Consider the following 18,422-nt stretch of genomic DNA (forward strand, 5'->3'; position numbering starts at 1 on the left):
GTGTGTTTAACCTCACCATGGTTGTTCTCATCTTCCAGCACGAGAAAGTATGTCACGCCCTCATTTCATTGAGAAGCTAAAAAACATAACAGTAAAACAGGGAACTCTTGTTGAGTTGGCTGTTAAGGCTATTGGAAACCCTGTGCCTGACATCGTCTGGCTGAAAAACAGTGACATCATCACCCAGCACAAGCACCCATATATAAAGTATGTGTTTTTAAACACAGTCTAATCATTTTAATGAGGTGATGTCATCCTAATAATGTGACTTTTTTTTTTTAGGATTGATGGCACTAAGGGAGAGGCGAAATTCCAGATCCCGTCCGCTTCAAATTCAGACAGTGCTTGGTACACAGCCACAGCTATTAACAGAGCTGGCAGGGACACCACTCGATGCAGAGTCAATGTCGAGGTGGACTTTGCCGCACCACAAACAGAGAGGAAGCTCATTATTACCAAAGGAACTTACAAGGCCAAAGAGATTGCCGCTCCGGAGCTAGAGCCTCTTCATCTTCGCTATGGCCAAGAGCAGTGGGTGGAGGGAGACCTTTACGATAAAGAAAAGCAGCAGAAACCACAATTTAAGAAGAAACTGACTTCTATTCGAATGAAGAACTTTGGCCCTGCTCATTTTGAGTGTAGGCTGACCCCCATTGGTGACCCCACCATGGTGGTAGAGTGGCTTCATGATGGCAAACCCCTTGAAGCTGCGAACAGACTACGTATGGTCAATGAATTTGGCTATTGCAGTCTTGACTATGACGTAGCTTATGCAAGAGACAGTGGTGTCATCACCTGCAGAGCCACCAACAAGTTTGGAGTAGACCAAACCTCGGCCACCCTGATTGTCAAGGATGAAAAGGGTCTTGTCGAGGAGAGCCAGCTTCCCGAAGGTAGGAAGGGAGCTCACAGAATCGAGGAGATTGAACGCATGGCTCACGAGGGAGGACCTGCAGGAGTCAGCACTGATGAGGAATCTGAAAAGACCAAACCCGATATTGTCTTACTGCCCGAGCCAGCCAGAGTGCTGGAAGGTGAAATTGCCCGATTCCGCTGCAGAGTGACTGGTTACCCTGCACCAAAAGTTAACTGGTACCTAAATGGACAACTAATCCGCAAGAGCAAACGATACCGACTTCGTTATGACGGCATATACTACTTGGAGATTGTTGACATCAAGTCCTATGATACAGGAGAGGTCAAGGTGGTCGCAGATAACCCTTTGGGTACAACGGAGCACATCGTGAAGCTGGAAGTCACACAGAGGGAGGACTTTAGATCTGTCTTACGTCGTGCACCTGAACCAAAGGTAGCAGAACCCCTACATGAGTCTGGCAGAATTGGTTTTGGTGTTGTGAAGGTGGATCAACCTGTTGATGTCAAACAAGACAAAGAAGTTGTTAAATTAAGGAAGACACAAAGAATTGTTCATGAGAAAACCTCAGAGGAGTCAGATGAGCTGAAGAGTAAGTTCAAGCGCAGGACAGAAGAAGGGTTCTATGAGTCCATCTCTGCGGTGGAATTGAAGTCTCGCAAGCGGGATGACTCTTATGAAGATTTATTGAAGAAGACAAAAGATGAGCTGCTTCATCACCTGAAAGAGAAGGAGGAGGCTGAGAGGAAAAGGTTGGAGGAGCAGGGAGTGGTGACTATCCCCACAATCAAACCTGAAAGGATCCAGCTTTCCCCTAGCATGGAAGCTCCAAAGATTCTGGAACGCATCTCAAGCCAAACAGTTGCTCCAATGGATGAGGTTCGTTTCCGACTTCGAGTTGTCGGCAGACCGGAGCCAGAGTGCCAGTGGTTCAAGAATGGTATTGAACTGGAGAAGTCTGAACGTGTCTACTGGTACTGGCCAGAAGACCACTTGTGTGAGCTTGTTATCCGAGACGTTAATGCTGAGGACTCTGCCAGCATCATGGTCAAAGCTGTGAACATTGCTGGAGAGGCTTCCAGTCACGCCTTTTTGCTGGTGCAAGGTATTGGCACGAGCAGTCTTATATATCTCAAAGCATTGTGTTTTCTTCATTATTCATACGATACTTAATTCTCTTTGTGCAGCCAAGGCAGCTATTAGCTTTACTCAATATCTGGAGGATGCCAGCGCCAATGAGAAGGACACCATGGTGACCTTCGAGTGTGAAACCAACGAACCTTTTGTCAAAGTGAAATGGCTGAAGAACGACATCGAAATATTTTCCGGTGACAAATATAGAATGCACTCTGATAGAAATGTCCACTTCCTGTCTGTGCTTATGATCGACATGAGGGATGATGCAGAATACACCTGCATGATTGCAGAGGATGAGAGTATCCGCACAAATGCTAGGCTTTATGTCGAAGGTAATCTTAAATACTACTGTATTTTTTGGAAGATGTTCTTGATAATGGTTCTTAATGTCACCAAATTCAGGTGCTGAGCTAGAGCTTATCAAACACCTGGAGAGCATCGAAGTTCCCGAGACCTACTCTGGAGAATTTGAGGTTGAGTTGTCTCGTGAGGATGCTGAGGGTAGCTGGTTCTTTCAAGACAAGGAACTGTCTCCCAGCAGTAAACATGTGATCTCCTCCCGACGGGGAAGGCACACCTTGACTGTGAAGAATGTCAAGAAAGCAGACCAGGGGATGTACACCTTTTTATGTGGCGACCTAAAGACCAGCGCTTCATTGAAGATGAAATGTAAGAAGCATTCTGACAACAGTGACTGCGTAGTTCACATATTACTATTAGAACAGCACATCTTCAGTAGGGTAAAACTATCCTGTCTCACAGCAGTCTAAACCCAGCAGTTCAGCAGTCACGTTGGAAAGATGTTTGCAAATTGATTTGTTGACTTGTTGGATTTTTGTGCTACTAGATTTGCATGTTTATGAGCTGGATTAGGGAAAAACATATTTTAGAGACACTGTTAAAACTTAATTGAATTTGACAGAATTAGAAGCTATACAATTGATCCAAACAATATAGTTGCATGCTAAAAAAATACATCTGAATCTACATACTGATCTTTAACAGGAATTTCTCTGGAACGCATTAAATGAATTAATAACAACAATGATATTTTGTTGAATGTAACATACATTGGGTGTACAAAAATGGCGCCGTTCACTAATCACAGTTTTAGGAATTGTTGTTCTGCACAGAATCCTTTGGAATATTCCTCCTCGTCATTGATTGTCATTTAGTCATCAATGGCCGGATCAAAATTGTGCTCTCACAGAGTTTGTCTCTCTAGTGCGTCCAGTGACCCTGCTGCAGCCACTGAGTGACCTCACGGTCTGTGAGGGTGAAATTGCTCAACTGGAGGTCAAGTTCTCTCAGGAGAATGTTGAGGGGACCTGGATGAAGAACAGCCAGGCCATCACTGCCTCTGACCGCATCCACATCGTCATTGACAAAGCTGTCCATAAGCTTCTGGTTGAAAACGTCAGCCGGGAAGATGCAGCTTCATATTCGTTTTTGGTTCCCACACAGTATATCACCACCTCGTGCAAACTCACAGTTCAGAGTAAGATGATTCCGAAAAAAATCTCCTAGAACTTTAACTAGTTTGTGCTTTGATGTTTTGGATTATAATTGTGTTTGTCTTTGCAGCCATTGAAATTGTGGTACCCCTAAAAGATGTGACTTCCATTGAAGGCTCCAAGGCAGTTTTGGAAGCTAAGATTACTGCCCAAGATGTTGGTTCTGTCAAATGGTACCACAATGACAAACCCATGATGGCCAGTGACAGGATTCAAATGGTGGCGAAAGGAGCCAAGCAGCGACTTGTGTTTAATAGAACCTTTGCCTCAGATGAAGGACACTACAAGCTGCTAGTTGGGAAGGTCTCCACCAGCTGCAATCTGACTGTGGAAAGTAAGACAGACTGATTAATTAATCTTGTTATTGGGCTAAATATCTGCATTACTGAAATGAGCAGTACTTAAGCTAATGTTTTTATGAAACCTGTCAACAGAGATTCACATTGTAAAACACATGGAGGACAAAGTGTGCTCCGAGTCTCAGAATGTCACTTTCGACGTTGAAATTTCTCATGCTGGCATCGACCCAGTCTGGACCTTCAGGAATCAACAGCTTAAGCCTGGTCCCAAGTATAAAATGGAGTCCAAAGACAAGAGGCACTATTTGACTGTCATCGACACCATGAAGGATGCAGAGGGACAGTACACCTTCCACGCCGGTGAAAAGACTTCCAGCTCCAAACTGACTGTCTCTGGTAAGTTTTAACATTCACATTCAAATTTGCTCCTGATAGTTTAGAACCACCAAGCATGCATTGCTCTCTTCCATCAGGTGGCGCCATCACCCGTCCCTTGCAAGATGTGACGGTAGCCGAGTCACAGACTGCAGAATTGGAATGTGAAGTCGCTAACGCGAACGCTGAGGGCAAGTGGTTAAAGGATGGTCAGCCGGTGAACTTCAATGCCAATGTGGTGAGTAAGGTGAAGGGAGCCGTCCGACGCCTCGTCATCATCATCACTCGACCTCAGGATATTGGCGAGTACACCTACCAAGTGGCCAATTCTAAAACCTCCGCAAACCTAAGGGTGGAATGTAGGTTCTATTGTCTCGTAGTCAGCACATCTGCTAATTTTGGCAGTAAAACTCATCTTGAATCCATACCTTCCTGTCTTTCCTTGCACAGCGGTCAAGATCAAGAAAACTATAAGGAACCAGACTGTGACAGAGACACAGGAGGCGGTGTTTACACTGGAGCTTACCCACGTCGATGTTAAAGGAGCCCAGTGGGTCAGAAACGGTGTGGAGCTGCTCAACAGCGACAAGTACGAGATCACATCTGAAGGCACCATCCATACACTGAAGGTCAAGAACTGTAACATGCAGGATGAGAATGTTTACTCCTTCAAACTGGGAAAACTGACAGCCAACGCTCGTCTCAACGTCGAGAGTAAGTGTCTTTCAAATCTACAATTCAATATAAAATAACCCTTTGCAGAATTAACTCTTAAATGTCTCTGCAGTAATCAAGATTGTGAAGAAGATCAAAAATGTAAAGTGTCTGGTGGATGCTACCGTCTCCTTCGAGATGAGTCTATCACATGACAACATCCCGGTCAGGTGGATGCACAAAGGGGTGGAGCTAAAGTCCAGCGACACATGCAAGATTTTCTCTGAGCGCAAGGCTCACAAACTAGTTCTCCAGAAGGTGGACAGTAACAGTGAAGGGGAATACACTGCGCAGGTCGGACACCTGCAGAGCAGTGCCACGCTCACAGTCGAAGGTACGCAATTATCCCATCAAGCATCAGTTAATTCCATCAGTTATTTTTGAATTTTGGTATTTAGTGTTTGCTGAGTTTTATTTATTTGTGCAAACATCTTTTCAGCTCTTCATGTGACCAAACCCTTGAAGAATGTGAAAGTGACTGAGACACAGGCAGCCACCTTTGAGTGTGAAGTGTCCCACTTTAACGTCCCCTCTACCTGGCTGAAGAATGGTGTGGAGATTGAAATGAGCGAAAAGTTCAGGATCGTGGTTCAGGGAAAACTTCACCAACTGAAGATCATGAACACCAGCAGGAACGACTCTGCCGAGTATACGTTTGTGTGTGGGAACGACCGAGTGTCGGCAACACTCACTGTCAGCCGTAAGACCAAAACTGCTTCATTTTTTTCCACAGGCTCTGCCTCCAGTCTACATCCATAATTGACAAGATTTTTTTCATTTTGTCTAGCCGTTCTAATCACCTCCATGCTGAAGGACCTGAATGCTCAGGAGCGAGACACCATTACATTTGAAGTCACCGTCAACCACGAGGGCATCACCTACAAATGGCTGAAGAATGGCATTGAGATAAAGTCGTCGGAGAGATGCCAAGTGCGGAGCCGGCAGCTCACGCACTCACTCACTGTTCGTAATGTTCACTTTGGGGATGGAGGAGAGTACCAGTTTGTGGCTGGCTCTGCTGCCAGTGCTGCAAACTTGTTTGTTGAAGGTGAGTTCAGCAAAAAATTAATTGATGATCTATTAGTACATCAGAGTTTCAACTGAAAATGCAGAAAATAACTCAGTGAACCCCAGGAAACCCAAAATACCCTTTAAAGCAATCACATTTCTCCATTAGACGGCTTCATGACATTTGAATTAAATATCAAATCAAACCAACCAAGAACATTTTCCTCAAACGCCTGTGGCACATGACAACCAGATGGTCCTTAAAAACAAATTCAATTCCACAAAAAGCCACTGTGACATTACACACAGTTTGAACAGTAACGCTGTTTGAATACAGGAAAATAAAACACTGCTTTAATCAAATGATTATTTGGCGTACCACTAGATAGAGGCTGCGTATCACTCATGGTACATGTACCACAGTATGAGAATCACTGATATAAACCTAAGAACTTTGCTGCATTTAAGGTTGAGTTTGTTTTCCCTCTTTGGACACTTATTTGAGCTTCATACTATATCTCGGCATCCCTTCTCACAGCTCGTGTAATTGAGTTCACCAAGAAGATTAAGGACATAAAGATAACAGAGAAGAAGAAGGCGATATTTGAATGTGAGGTGTCAGAACCGAACATCCAGGTTATTTGGATGAAGGACGGTCAGGAGCTGGACATGTCACAAGAAAGGTATGGTGCTGTCAGGGCAGATGTTTAAACAACTGAAATATAGAAAGAGTTGGAGCTGAAGGTCCTTCTGTGTTCTCTGTAGGTACATCGTGACAGCAGAGAAGTATGTCCACCGGCTCATGGTCCAGACCGTACGTCTATCTGATGCTGGAGAGTTTTCAGTGGTGGCCGGCTCAAGCGTCTCGAAGGCCCAGCTCATTGTGGAAGGCCGTGACATCCGTATCTCTGAACCGGCTGCACGAGTAGTCACGGTGAGTTTTTTACATTGTTATTAAAGAAACAAATTATTGTCAAACCGCAGACAAACAATTGGATTGTTCGGTCAGATTCCACTGGAAGACACTAAGAATCCTAAAGCCTGTTGGTCTCTCTTGCAGGTTCTGGAGAAACATAGAGCAACTTTTGAATTTGAAGTTAACGAGGATGACGTTGAAGGTCGTTGGCTGAGGAATGGGGTGGAGATCCAGTTCTCAGTGGAGGAGCGGTTCAACTATGTCACCATTAGGAAGGTCCACCGTCTTACGATCTCTGAAACCTATAGAAGTGATGCTGGCGAGTACACCTTCATTGCCGGCAAGAACAGAAGCACAATCAACCTGAGAGTTAACAGTAAGTCCTGGAAGACAAATTCAATTTAAAAGCTGGAAGCAGCTTTGACGTTTGTGCGTTCAAGTATAGTCCTGGTCACTAAGCCAATTTTTGTCTGTGTGGTTTAGTCCCGGAACCGCCTCAAATCCTCCACCACATGGAGGCATTGTCAGTGGAGGCGGGCAGGCCGGCTCGTTTCTCTGTGGCAGTGAGTGGCGTTCCTCAGCCTCAGGTCTTCTGGTACAAGAACTCGCAGGCGCTGTCTTCAGGCTTCAAGTGCAAGTTCCTTCATGACGCTGGTGAGCACACCCTGCTGCTGATCGAGGTCTTCCCAGAAGATGCTGCTATATATACCTGTGAGGCCAAAAACGACTATGGCGTTGCCACCAGCACTGCTACGCTCAATGTGGAAGGTAGCCTGTTTCTTTCCTAAGCAGAGAAATGGTCCACTTCCGACGTAGTGTATATTTAGCTTGTGTTTTTTTCACAGTGCCTGAAGTGGTTTCTCCAGACTTGGCTGCTTCCGTTGCTCCTCCTGTTATCATCTCACCCGTTTCCAGCACTTCTACCCGTGAGGGAGAATCAGCTCGCTTTCAGTGCAGAATTCGAGGAGATGGTATGAAGCATAACTATCTCTCGATAGACAAATTCCTAAATCAGTGTTCAGAGATTTTGTCAAAGAGAATAAGAGTAATTATTAGGTAATATCATTATTCACTAAATTAAGCTTTCATAGTCAGCATCAACACATTGTCTGTACAGTATGCTGCTTGAATCTTATTAGCTATTAGCTAAGTAATTTGTTAGCTAATTAATGATCATAGCATTTCTCCTTGACCAGATGTAAAGATAAGCTGGTTCCACAAAGAGAAGGAGATCAAGCAGTCAGCATTCTTCAGAATGTCTCAGTTTGACGACAGCTGTCAGTTGGAGATCTCCAGAGTGTACCTGGAGGACGAGGGCGAGTACACGTGTGTTGCCAGCAACAATGCCGGAACCGCATCAAGCTCAGCAACCCTCACTCTGGACGGTAAATATTTTCTACAGTCTTTTAAAATTAAAGTGATGGTATAGCATGAATGGTCAAGGTCACATGGCAAGTTATCAAGTCGAAATCAACAAAAGCATGCTAACATTGGGCTTAAGACAAACAAACATGCTTCCTTTCAGGACAAAAACAATCACTGGACACACCCGCCAAGTGGCATGTCTCCACTACACTCAGCAGTCAACAGCCCGCTATTAGCCAAAAGCCAATTTTCATACTGCCAATCACAAGCTGCTCAGTGCCGCACGGAGAGGTGGCCCGCTTTCACGCATGTGTGTCCAGCACCCCCATACCGAAGATAAGCTGGTTCCACAACCAGCAGCCAATTCAGCCCACCAAGAATGTGGTGTTCCATTATGACGAGGTGACAAGCACCGCCACCCTCATTATAGTGGACGCTTTCCTTGAGCATGGGGGCCAGTACACCTGCAGAGCGGCCAATCCTGCGGGAGAGGCCGCCTGCTCGGCCATGCTGGTCATCACCAATGTGGAAGAATTAGAAGGTAACCTCCAGAAAAGTTGGCTGCAGCAAGATCCCTTCACTCTCCTTCAGCTCCATCTTGTTGTCCCCCAAACCGAGCATGTCTGTCTCAAATTAATCATTAAAATAACCAGACAATCAGGGTTGGTTCAAAAATATTTTTTGATATTGTCAGACAAGGTTGGCGCTACCAAAAAAAGTTGTTTCTTTAAAAAATTTTTATCAAAGGCAACTCACACACTAAAAAAACCTTGGTTGCTGAGATAGGCTCCAGCACCCTCCACAAAACCTAAAAGGGACAATCGGTATAAAATGGATGGATGGATGGAGTCCTTGTGCCATTTTTTCACTTTGAACGAGGGCTGGACAATTTTGGAATTTTGATTTTGATTTCGATTATGGCTTTCCACGATCATAAAAATATATATTTTTTTAATAAATAAAACATCCATGCAAATTCCGGAACTTGTAATGGTGAAACAGATCAGTGACAGATCAGTGAAAAAAAGACAACGTCTACTAGGAAGTTTGGGATCTCATCGTCTTTTTTACTACTTTTTATTTGACTCAGTACTAATTAATAATTTAAACTCAACAAAAAAAGGAAGGCACACAGTATGATTTCCGAGTTGAAGTAACCGCGGATGTAGTCACATAAGTGACCAGTCAAACAGAATATGCTGATAAACGCAAAATAATATCAGGGAAACTGTGACTGAAATCCTGTCATTGTGAGTAGAAGTAACATTTGTTTGGGAAAATAATGTGTCCAAAAACGCTCATTCAGCTCCTAAAGACGTCCTGAACTAAACAATGTCGAGTTGGTCACTTGAGACAGCAGCTAAACTACAACGCTAAAGCTAACAGGAACAATCTATACTAAAACAACACATCTCAACTGCTTGTGTTGTTGTGAAGAACATCATTGAAGTTAATGTTAACCCATAAACAAGAGGAGAGCAGCCGCAACTTGGAAGTGGGGCCGCGCTTTCTTCTTTTTTTTTTTTACTGCCTAAAGTCCTTTCTTTACTAGTCAAGCTGAGAACAACAGACTCATCCCTCCACCATCTTTCCTCACTTCTGTGTTTCCTTTCTCCCTCACAGAAAAAGTGTGCATGAACCTCCCATCACTTGATTTTCTTGCTCGTGCAGCCACAAACATCTTTAAAACTTTCTGCTTGAGGAAAATAAGAACCTGTCCTTTGTTCTTTGCCCCAAAAAAACCTTTGTCTTTGAAGCTTACATTTCATAAAAGACAGTAACAGGTTCTTGTTTTGCATACAATTTGACACGACTCAGATGACTGCGGGTATAAATCACGTTTGTGTAAAAGAAAAATCTAAATTTGTTTTTCTTTTTTTCGTCCACAGTAACTCATGTAAGAGAGCAGATCAAAGCCACCATTGAGCAAGAAGTCAAAGGTAAGGTCCACCTCATTATCTATCCAACGCATATATTTGTGTCTCACATGCTGAGACAAAGGACGTTCTTGCTCGATTAATCTGTCACTCTGAAAGTGGTCTGTTTGTGGTGATGGGGTTTCAGGCAACATCTACAAACGGCTGTTAGATTGTGAAACAGCCGTTAAGTTAAACTTTTCTGTCCAGTCACATGAGAATTTGCATGTCATTTATTATGTGTCATGAAAATTTGGTTCCCTCAAACGAGCACAGTTTGCATCAACTTTTACTTTTGCATGAAGGTTATTCCGATCTTTGGCTAGAAATGTTTGAGGTTGTGTCTTTCTCAGATCTGATGTGCAATGTATGCACTATCATGGTAAATTTCTTCATGTAAATAAATATTTCTTATCCTGGCTTGCAGATAACGAGGATGTGACTTCTGTGATTTGCAATCATAACATCACCAGTAAACTATATTAGTTCGAATAAACGCCTTCTTACCAAATTTATCACTTTATTTGCTATATTATGCTATGGAGACGTCATTCCTCTTACATTTAAGGACTAGAAAGGGCGTTTATTCCCCTGTCTGCAAGTCAGGTAAGAAGTATTCAAACGGAAAGGCACTACAGTTATATGGTAAACAAATCGATTAATAGCAGCCTATCTTGGAATTTTGCTTTGTAAACCATCATAAATAATAATTTGTTTTTAAGAAATTTCCACAGAAGAAGGATCAAAACTTCCTGCAGGTTTCTTATAAAAAGAATCAAGTCTTGCGTTTATTCGAACAAATATGGTGAGTGAAATCATTTCTTATGGCATTGTGACTGCATGCATGTAATATTTCCATTCATTAGTCATTCATATATACTTCTCAGTTTTAAATACAGCCTGAGTTTTACTGACAGTTATTATATTTTTCCACAGAACTGTTTTTTCATCAGAACAAAGAAATTCTCAGCACTGCTCCGAAGCTTCGAGGAGCATTCTCGGACACAGACGACTTCCTGGACCATGGCGTGGTGTCAGTCAACCGGTGCTCCAGTAGAACCTCCTCTATTAGCTCCTGGACAGAAAAAATCAAACCTTCTTTCACCAAGAAAGTCAAGTTCCAGTCAGTTCTGGAGGGGGAACCAGTTGTGTTTAAGTGTAAATTGGTGGCTTTCCCTCTGCCAACTATTCTTTGGTTTCATAACAATCGGTCAGTTCCCAGAGAACATAGGCGAAGGATCTGCACTGAAAGTGCAATACACATGCACACAAGCAGTTTGATTATCGATAGTGTTAAAGAAAAGGACTGTGGCAGTTACAAGGTCATGGCAATAAACACAGAAGGTTCTGCTGAGTCTACAGCGTCACTTTTAGTATCACTGAGAGAAGAGCAGTCGGCCAACTACCTCAGCTTTATCCGCCGTTCTGCCAAGGCCCACAAAAGCATGGACGCTCTGGCAGAGCAGAGAAAGGACAGGAAGTTTCGAGTAGACCTCAGGTATGTTGGATCTCCATTTGACAAGATGTCAAAGGTCCATCGCGGGCGGTCTCGGTCAAAATATGCTCTTGTGCGTACTGTCTACTTTCATTCAGGTTCGGTTAGACACGAAGAAGAATTTCACAAAAAGTCTAAGCGTCTAGAGACAGCCTCAGAGCGGGCCCCTTCTCCTCCCGCGATGTTTGACGGATCTGATCGCTTTAATGACAGATTCAGCGACATTTACTGTGACCGTCGCACTGGAGCTCGTTTCAGTGATAAGTTTAGTGACCGTTGCAGTGACCGATACAGTGAAAGGTTTAGTGACACGGAGAGTCTTCACAATGAGGTGAGAACTAAACTTACCACTCTACAAAGAGCTGTCAGGCAAAAGAAGAGGCTTTCTATCTCGACCATGTCTTCTTCTGAGTTTGAGTCTGAGTCAGTAGCCAGTGAGTCGAGCTATGCAGATAACGCCGAGCAACTCAGGGTCAAGCCAGCCTTGATTCCTGATATTCAGCATTCTAAAAGAGCCTTTCATTTTGGGGAGAGTCAGAGCTTGGATGTGAACAAGGAGACTGTTAAGCCGAGTGTGAGACATTCATTTGAGCCTCAGTCCAGAACCAGAGCCATTCAGATTATAAAAGGTGAGCAAGTTGAATTGGTTGAGCCACAAAGCCAGACAAATACTGAAAAATACTCTGAGATGTTTGAACTTGAAAATGTACAATGTTTTAACGATCCAGCCCAAAGGATTAGTGGGCTTCAACGCAGACTGACAGAACACAAAGTTGAGTGTCCGACGGAATGCAAAGTTGAATGTCCGACAATGAACAATGAACCTCCATTAGCTGAATCATTTGCACTTAAGGAAGCTGCCTCCACTGACATCAGGGAACCTGCAGGAACTAAAGCCACTAAAAACGAATTCAGGTTCATTAAGTCCACCAGGCACCAACTCCCACCTGAAACCACAGAACACATAGCAACAACAAAACTAATCGACGATGAGGATCCATCTTTTGAGGGTCCGTATGAGAGTCAGGACGTTGAGAATCGGGAACTTGATGAAAAATGTGTGTCTCTGCCAATATGTATATGGTCCCAAGGCAATAGAATGTCAGAAGACAAAACATTCCACTCCGAATGTGAGCTGCCCATGCCAGTTGAGTTGCTGTACATGGAACCTGAAGGGCACATTTACACCCAGCAGGAAATAAGTGAAGTAACAACAACAAAAACTGAAGCCATGGACTGTTTCCACATATGTCCCACAGTAAAGGCCAAGGAAATTGAACCAGAAACTGTAACTGTTTCAACACCTCAATTACCCAAAGTTGAAATCAGGGCTGAGGAAAAAGAAAAGGAGAAGCAGTCAATTGTACCACCGGCATCACTTTTAGTGAAAATGCATCCAGTGGCAAAGCCTAAAAAAAAAGGAACAGAAGGAGAAACAATAAATGTTGAGGAAAAATGTGCTGGACAGTCCTTGAGGGAACAGTATGAAAGGAGCCTTGAAGCAGAGCGGATTGAGTGTGAGGGAAAACTACTCGCTCTACGAATCAAGAAATGGCAAAAAGGTATGCAGGTCACACAGGGGGAAATATTTAATCCACAAATTGGCCAGTTAATGGCAGATAAAACACCATACAAGGAATTTGAACCTGTACCTGCAAGTGTTTCAACTACTCGATCATCCAAAGTTGAAATCAGAGTAGAAGAAAGAAAAGATGAGGAACAATTAATGGTACCACAGCCATCACTTAGAGTTGAAATGCAGACAGTGGCAAGGCCTAAAATAAAAAGAACTGAAGGAGCGACACAAAATGCTGAGGACAAATGTGCTGGAGAGTCCTTGAGTGAACAATATGAGAGGAGCCTAAAAGCAGAGCGGATTGAGTGTGAGGAAACACTCCTGGCCCTACGAATCCAGAATATGCAGATCACACAGGAGGAAACATTTAAACCTGAAATGCATCTGATAATGGCAAACGAAACACTATATAAGGAAATTGAACCTGAAGTTGCAACTATTTCAACAACCCAATCACCCACAGTTCCTATCAGAGCACATAAAAGAGAAGATGATGAACAATTAATGGTACCACAGCCATCACTTACAATAAAAATGCATTCAGTGGCAAAGAATAAAATCGAAAGAACAGATGGAGCAACAGAAAACATTGGGGAAAAATGTGCTGGCGAGTCATTGAGAGAACAACATCAAAGGAGCCCAGAAGCAAAGTGGATTGAGGGTGATGAAAAACTCCTGGCCCTACAAATCATGAAAAGGCAGAAAGGTACGCAGATGACACAGGAAGAAACATTTCAACCTGAAATGAGCCTGCCAATAGCAGACAAAACACCATTAAAAAAAATTGAACCGGAAGCTGCAAGTGTTTCAACTCCTCAGTTGCTCAGAGTTGAAGTCAGAGCAAAAGAAAGAAAAGATGAAGAACAATTCATGGTACCACAGCCATCACTCAGAGTAAATGTTGACAGAGTGGGAAGGACTAAAATCAATGAAACAAAAGGAGCAGCAAAAAATGTTGATGACAAATGTGCTGGAGAGTTCTTGAGGGAACAATATGAGAGCAGCCTTGAAGCAGAGCGGAACGAGTGTGAAGAAAAACAACTGGCTTCACGAATCAATAAATGGCTGAAAGATATGCAGGTGACACAGGAGGAAACATTTCAACCTGAAATGCCTCTGCTGATGACAGACAAAACGCTGTATAAGGAAATTGAACCAGAAATTGCATCAGTTTCAACACTCCAATCACTCAGAGTTGAAGTCAGAGCAGAGGAAAGAGAAGGGGAGGAACAATTATTGGTACAACAACCATCACTTGAAATAAAAATGCATGCAGTGGTAAGGGCTAAAATAAAAGGAACTGAAGGAGCAACAGAAAATGTTGAGAACAAAAGCGCTGCAGAGTCCTTGAGAGAACAATATGAGAGGAGCCCAGAAGCACAGCAGGTTGAGTGTGAGGAAAAATTCCTGTCTTTACGAATCAATAAATGGCAAAACGATATACAGGTCACGCAGGAAGAAACATTACAATCTGAAATGCAGCTGCTAATGGCAGAAAAAACACCATATAAGGACATTGAACATGAAGATAATATTGTTTCAATAGCCCAATCACCCAGAGTTGAAGTCAGAGCAGAGAAAAGAGAAGAAGATGAACAATTATTGGTACCACAGCTATCACTTGGAGAAAAATTGCATTCAGTTTCAAGGCTTAAAATAAAAGGAACAGAAGGAGCAGCAGAAAACATTGAGGACAAATGTGCTGGAGAGTCCTTGAGGGACCAACATCCAAGGAACATAGAAGCCGAGCGGATTGAGTGTGAGGAAAAACTCCTGAACAGGCAGAAAGGTATGCAGGAAACATTTCAACCTGAAATGGGCCCGCAAATGGCAGACAAAACACCATACGAAGAAATTGAACCCAAAGTTGCAACAGTTTCAACTCCTTGGTTAATCAAAGTTGAAATCAGAGCCGAGGAAAGACAAGACGAGGAACAAAAAATAGTAGGCCAGCCATCATTTAGCGGTAAAATGCATTCGGTGGCAAAGCATAAAATAGAAAAGACGGACGAAGTAACAGAAAACATTGAGGACAAATGTGTTGGAGAGTCCTTTAGGGAACAATATCAGAGTAGCCTAGACGCAGAACGGAATAAGTATGAGGAAAAACTCCTGGCCCTACGAATCATGAAAAGGAAGAAAGGTATACAGATGACAGAGGAGGAAACATTTCAACCTGAAATGGGCCCGCCAATGACAGACGAAACACCATATAAGGAAATTGAACCTGTTTCAATGCCTGAGTCACCCAAAGTCAAAGTCAAATTACAAGGAATAGAAGATGAGGAACAATTATTGGTATCACAGCCATCTGTTGAAGTAAACATGCATACAGTGGCAAGGCGTAAAATAAAAGGAACAGAAGGTGAAACAGAGGACACATGTGCTGGAGAGTCCTTGATGGAACAATATGAGAGGTGCCTAGAAGCAAAGCGGATTGAGTGTGAGAAAAAACTCCTGGCCCTACGAATCAAGACATGGCAGAAATGTATGCAGGTGACACAGGAGGAAACATTTCATCCTGAAATGTGCCTGCTTAAGGCAGACGAAACACCATACATGGAACCGGAGGGACCTGCTTACACTGAGAGTGAGAAAGACATGCATAATTTACACATAGACCAAGCTATGGCTGTGACAAAACCAAGGTCAAATGAAGCAGATCATACAGTGGAGAAGGACCAAACACTTCCCTTATCCCAGGCGCCCAGAGGGGAAAGGCAGAAAGAGATATTAGAAACTGTATCTGCATTGCAAGGACAAAAATACCCTGGAAATACATCAAAAGCAGGAGATGAAAAGTTTCTGTTTGAGAAAACAAGTGAAGCCCATGAACTCCAGCTGTCAATGGAAAACATCTCAGAGCTAAAGAAATGTGAGCAGTTTGTAAGTGAAGAAGAAGCTCTCACTCATAGAATAATGAAATGGCAGAAAGATGTTATGATGGAACGAGAAGATGCTGGGAAGCCAGACAGCTATCCTCTTCAAGTTAAAGGAAGCGGAATGTCCTCCCTTGGAAAAACAGCCAAAGAGAAGTTATTTATGAGCGAACAAGGTACTGATCAAAAGAACAATAGCTTGCAGTGGTTGCCTGTTGAAGAACTGTCAACTGAGGATCTTGAGACCAGGTTGCAGAGGGACAGTGAGTACTTTGTAAGTGAAGAGGAAGCTCCTGCTCAGCGTCTCTTTAAATGGAAAACAGATATCATAGAACAGGAGGAAGCAGCTGAACGAGAGGCTATTTCTGATAACCTTTCTGCTCTGCATATGGCGCGTGCAGATGTTGCTGGGGCTCTAAGTAAACCCTCCCATATTGGTGTAGATACTTGCGAGCAAAAATCTCAAGAAGAGCCTGTGGCTGCTGGCGGAGCAATTGCACAGATGAAGCATTCACATATTGAAGGTGCTGTAGGGTATGAACTATCTCCACCCTCAGATAGTGCTTTACCTCAGCATGCAGTTTTATCTCGGCCAGTAGATTCCTTTTCTGCACCAAAAGAAGATTGTGATGTTTCACCAGTAAACAAAACATATACACCTTCTTCACATACCTTTGTTTGTTCAGGAAGTGATGAACATAGTTTTCAACTATGTAGACCTCCCACATTCTATAGTCTTCAGGTAACAGACACAACGGGAAGGAAGCAGATTAGGGAAGACTATACCACATCTCTTCATAAACCCAGCAGCCAAAGTATTCAAAAAGGATTTGAGAGGGTAATCGAAACACCTTTGGAGAACAGCACGCAAAAACAACACATTCATTTGGTTGCAGATGGCAGAAAGCAAAAAAGCCAAGAGTTAGTGACATTAGAAGGTTTTGACAGAGCGGAACATGAAAGTGCAATTAAAAAAGAAAAGATAACCCAAGGACCAGATGATTATAAGACATCCATGATGGTGAAGGAAATAGGTATGAGTGCACTAAGTTGTCGTCCAAGATTTGTGAAGGAAATTTCTTCACTCAAAGTAAAAACTGGGGAGATGTCTGTGCTGAGCTGCCAGTTCCAAGGTGATCCTCTGCCACAAGTCACTTGGCTCAAGGATGGACACCCATTGGCCCACAATCCTGACTATGACATCACAGTCAAAGCCAACAAATCAAAGCTGACTATCTACTATCCAACCACAGACCACGAAGGGACATACGACTGTGTCATAAATAATATACATGGAAAAAACATCTGCAGCACCACTTTGGAAATTTCAAACAAAAAAGCTGTGAAAGACTCACAGGAGGTGGCAGTCAAAGAGGAGTTTGAAAGGGGAGATACACATTGGGACAACCAAGGAGAGACCAGCATTGAAACATCAAACAACATTTTACAAGTTTCACAACCATTGAGCCACCAATACATTAGTACAGACGAATGTCATTCACCTTGCCCTCCTGTGGAAATCAGAGTCGATGCTCCCTCTCCTGGACCTGTGATGACAGACGCCTGCAGTGAAGATACACCTCATGGCTTTGCAGAGAAAATGTTAGATGACCAAGTGTATCACACCGGAAAACACAAATTGTCCTTTTCTTACGATGGAGTTTGTGAAGCTCCTTGTGTAATGAAAGAGCTACATTCTCTGACCTGCTCAGAGGGGAGCACAGTTGTGCTCGAGTGCATCATCACAGCCAAACCGTCCCCAGAGGTCACCTGGTTTTGCAACAATATTTGTCTTGAATCCAACTTACCCAAATACAGAGCTGCAGTTGATGGTAAAGTACACAGGCTCTACATTAACTATTTTAGTTGTGCTGAGGCTGGAGTGTACAAATGTGTAGCCCAAAATAAAATGGGAGAGGTCTCCAGCATTTGTGATGTGTCATTTCAAGATGACAAGCTCTTGGACAACTTTAGGGAGGACCAAGTTAAAATAGAGCAAACAAAAAAAATGACTGTTTTACGCACTCCATCAGAAGTAGCCCCACACCCCAGATGTAGTGCATACAGAGAACTTCAGCCGATATCTGGCTGTGGTTTGCAACAATCTGCTGCTGTCATAAAAGTGTCTCAGCTTAAACAAACGTTTGAGTCTGACTCAGCAGCCACTTTAATGGCACCTCCTCTGTCTCAGAAGCAGAAAGAGGACACACTTTTTCCCAAAGAGTTCATACCAGCAGTGGCCATTCATCGTGATGAACATCTGGACCATTCAATCAAACCTAAAAATGGCAACATAGATACTCATGGTGTGAGCTTGGCTACTTCCATATCAACCAACTCATCAAAACCTACCC

At 43.2% G+C, this 18,422-nt stretch overlaps 1 protein-coding gene and 1 long non-coding RNA gene across 2 annotated transcripts in view; one reads left to right on the forward strand and one right to left on the reverse strand.

Moving 5' to 3' along the window:
- ttn.2 (titin, tandem duplicate 2) overlaps positions 1-18,422 on the forward strand; it is a 211,338-nt gene that overhangs the window by 18,184 nt on the left and 174,732 nt on the right. Inside the window, exons 23-42 of the mRNA XM_061879594.1 lie at positions 39-207; positions 283-1,979; positions 2,062-2,343; positions 2,414-2,680; positions 3,237-3,509; positions 3,596-3,859; positions 3,960-4,220; positions 4,298-4,558; positions 4,650-4,913; positions 4,987-5,247; positions 5,353-5,613; positions 5,701-5,961; positions 6,460-6,604; positions 6,687-6,855; positions 6,982-7,213; positions 7,321-7,605; positions 7,683-7,808; positions 8,034-8,222; positions 8,363-8,743; positions 10,092-10,142. Of these exons, the coding sequence (XP_061735578.1) occupies positions 39-207; positions 283-1,979; positions 2,062-2,343; positions 2,414-2,680; positions 3,237-3,509; positions 3,596-3,859; positions 3,960-4,220; positions 4,298-4,558; positions 4,650-4,913; positions 4,987-5,247; positions 5,353-5,613; positions 5,701-5,961; positions 6,460-6,604; positions 6,687-6,855; positions 6,982-7,213; positions 7,321-7,605; positions 7,683-7,808; positions 8,034-8,222; positions 8,363-8,743; positions 10,092-10,142 (6,099 nt within the window). The remainder of the gene's footprint in view (positions 1-38; positions 208-282; positions 1,980-2,061; positions 2,344-2,413; positions 2,681-3,236; positions 3,510-3,595; positions 3,860-3,959; positions 4,221-4,297; positions 4,559-4,649; positions 4,914-4,986; positions 5,248-5,352; positions 5,614-5,700; positions 5,962-6,459; positions 6,605-6,686; positions 6,856-6,981; positions 7,214-7,320; positions 7,606-7,682; positions 7,809-8,033; positions 8,223-8,362; positions 8,744-10,091; positions 10,143-18,422) is intronic.
- Positions 10,906-18,422, reverse strand: part of LOC133538202 (uncharacterized) — a 48,329-nt gene continuing 40,812 nt past the window's right edge. The window contains exon 3 of the long non-coding RNA XR_009802944.1: positions 10,906-11,193. This is a non-coding gene — a long non-coding RNA (uncharacterized LOC133538202). The remainder of the gene's footprint in view (positions 11,194-18,422) is intronic.

Source organism: Nerophis ophidion, linkage group LG19 (genome assembly GCF_033978795.1).
Source record: "Nerophis ophidion isolate RoL-2023_Sa linkage group LG19, RoL_Noph_v1.0, whole genome shotgun sequence".
NCBI lineage: Eukaryota > Metazoa > Chordata > Actinopteri > Syngnathiformes > Syngnathidae > Nerophis > Nerophis ophidion.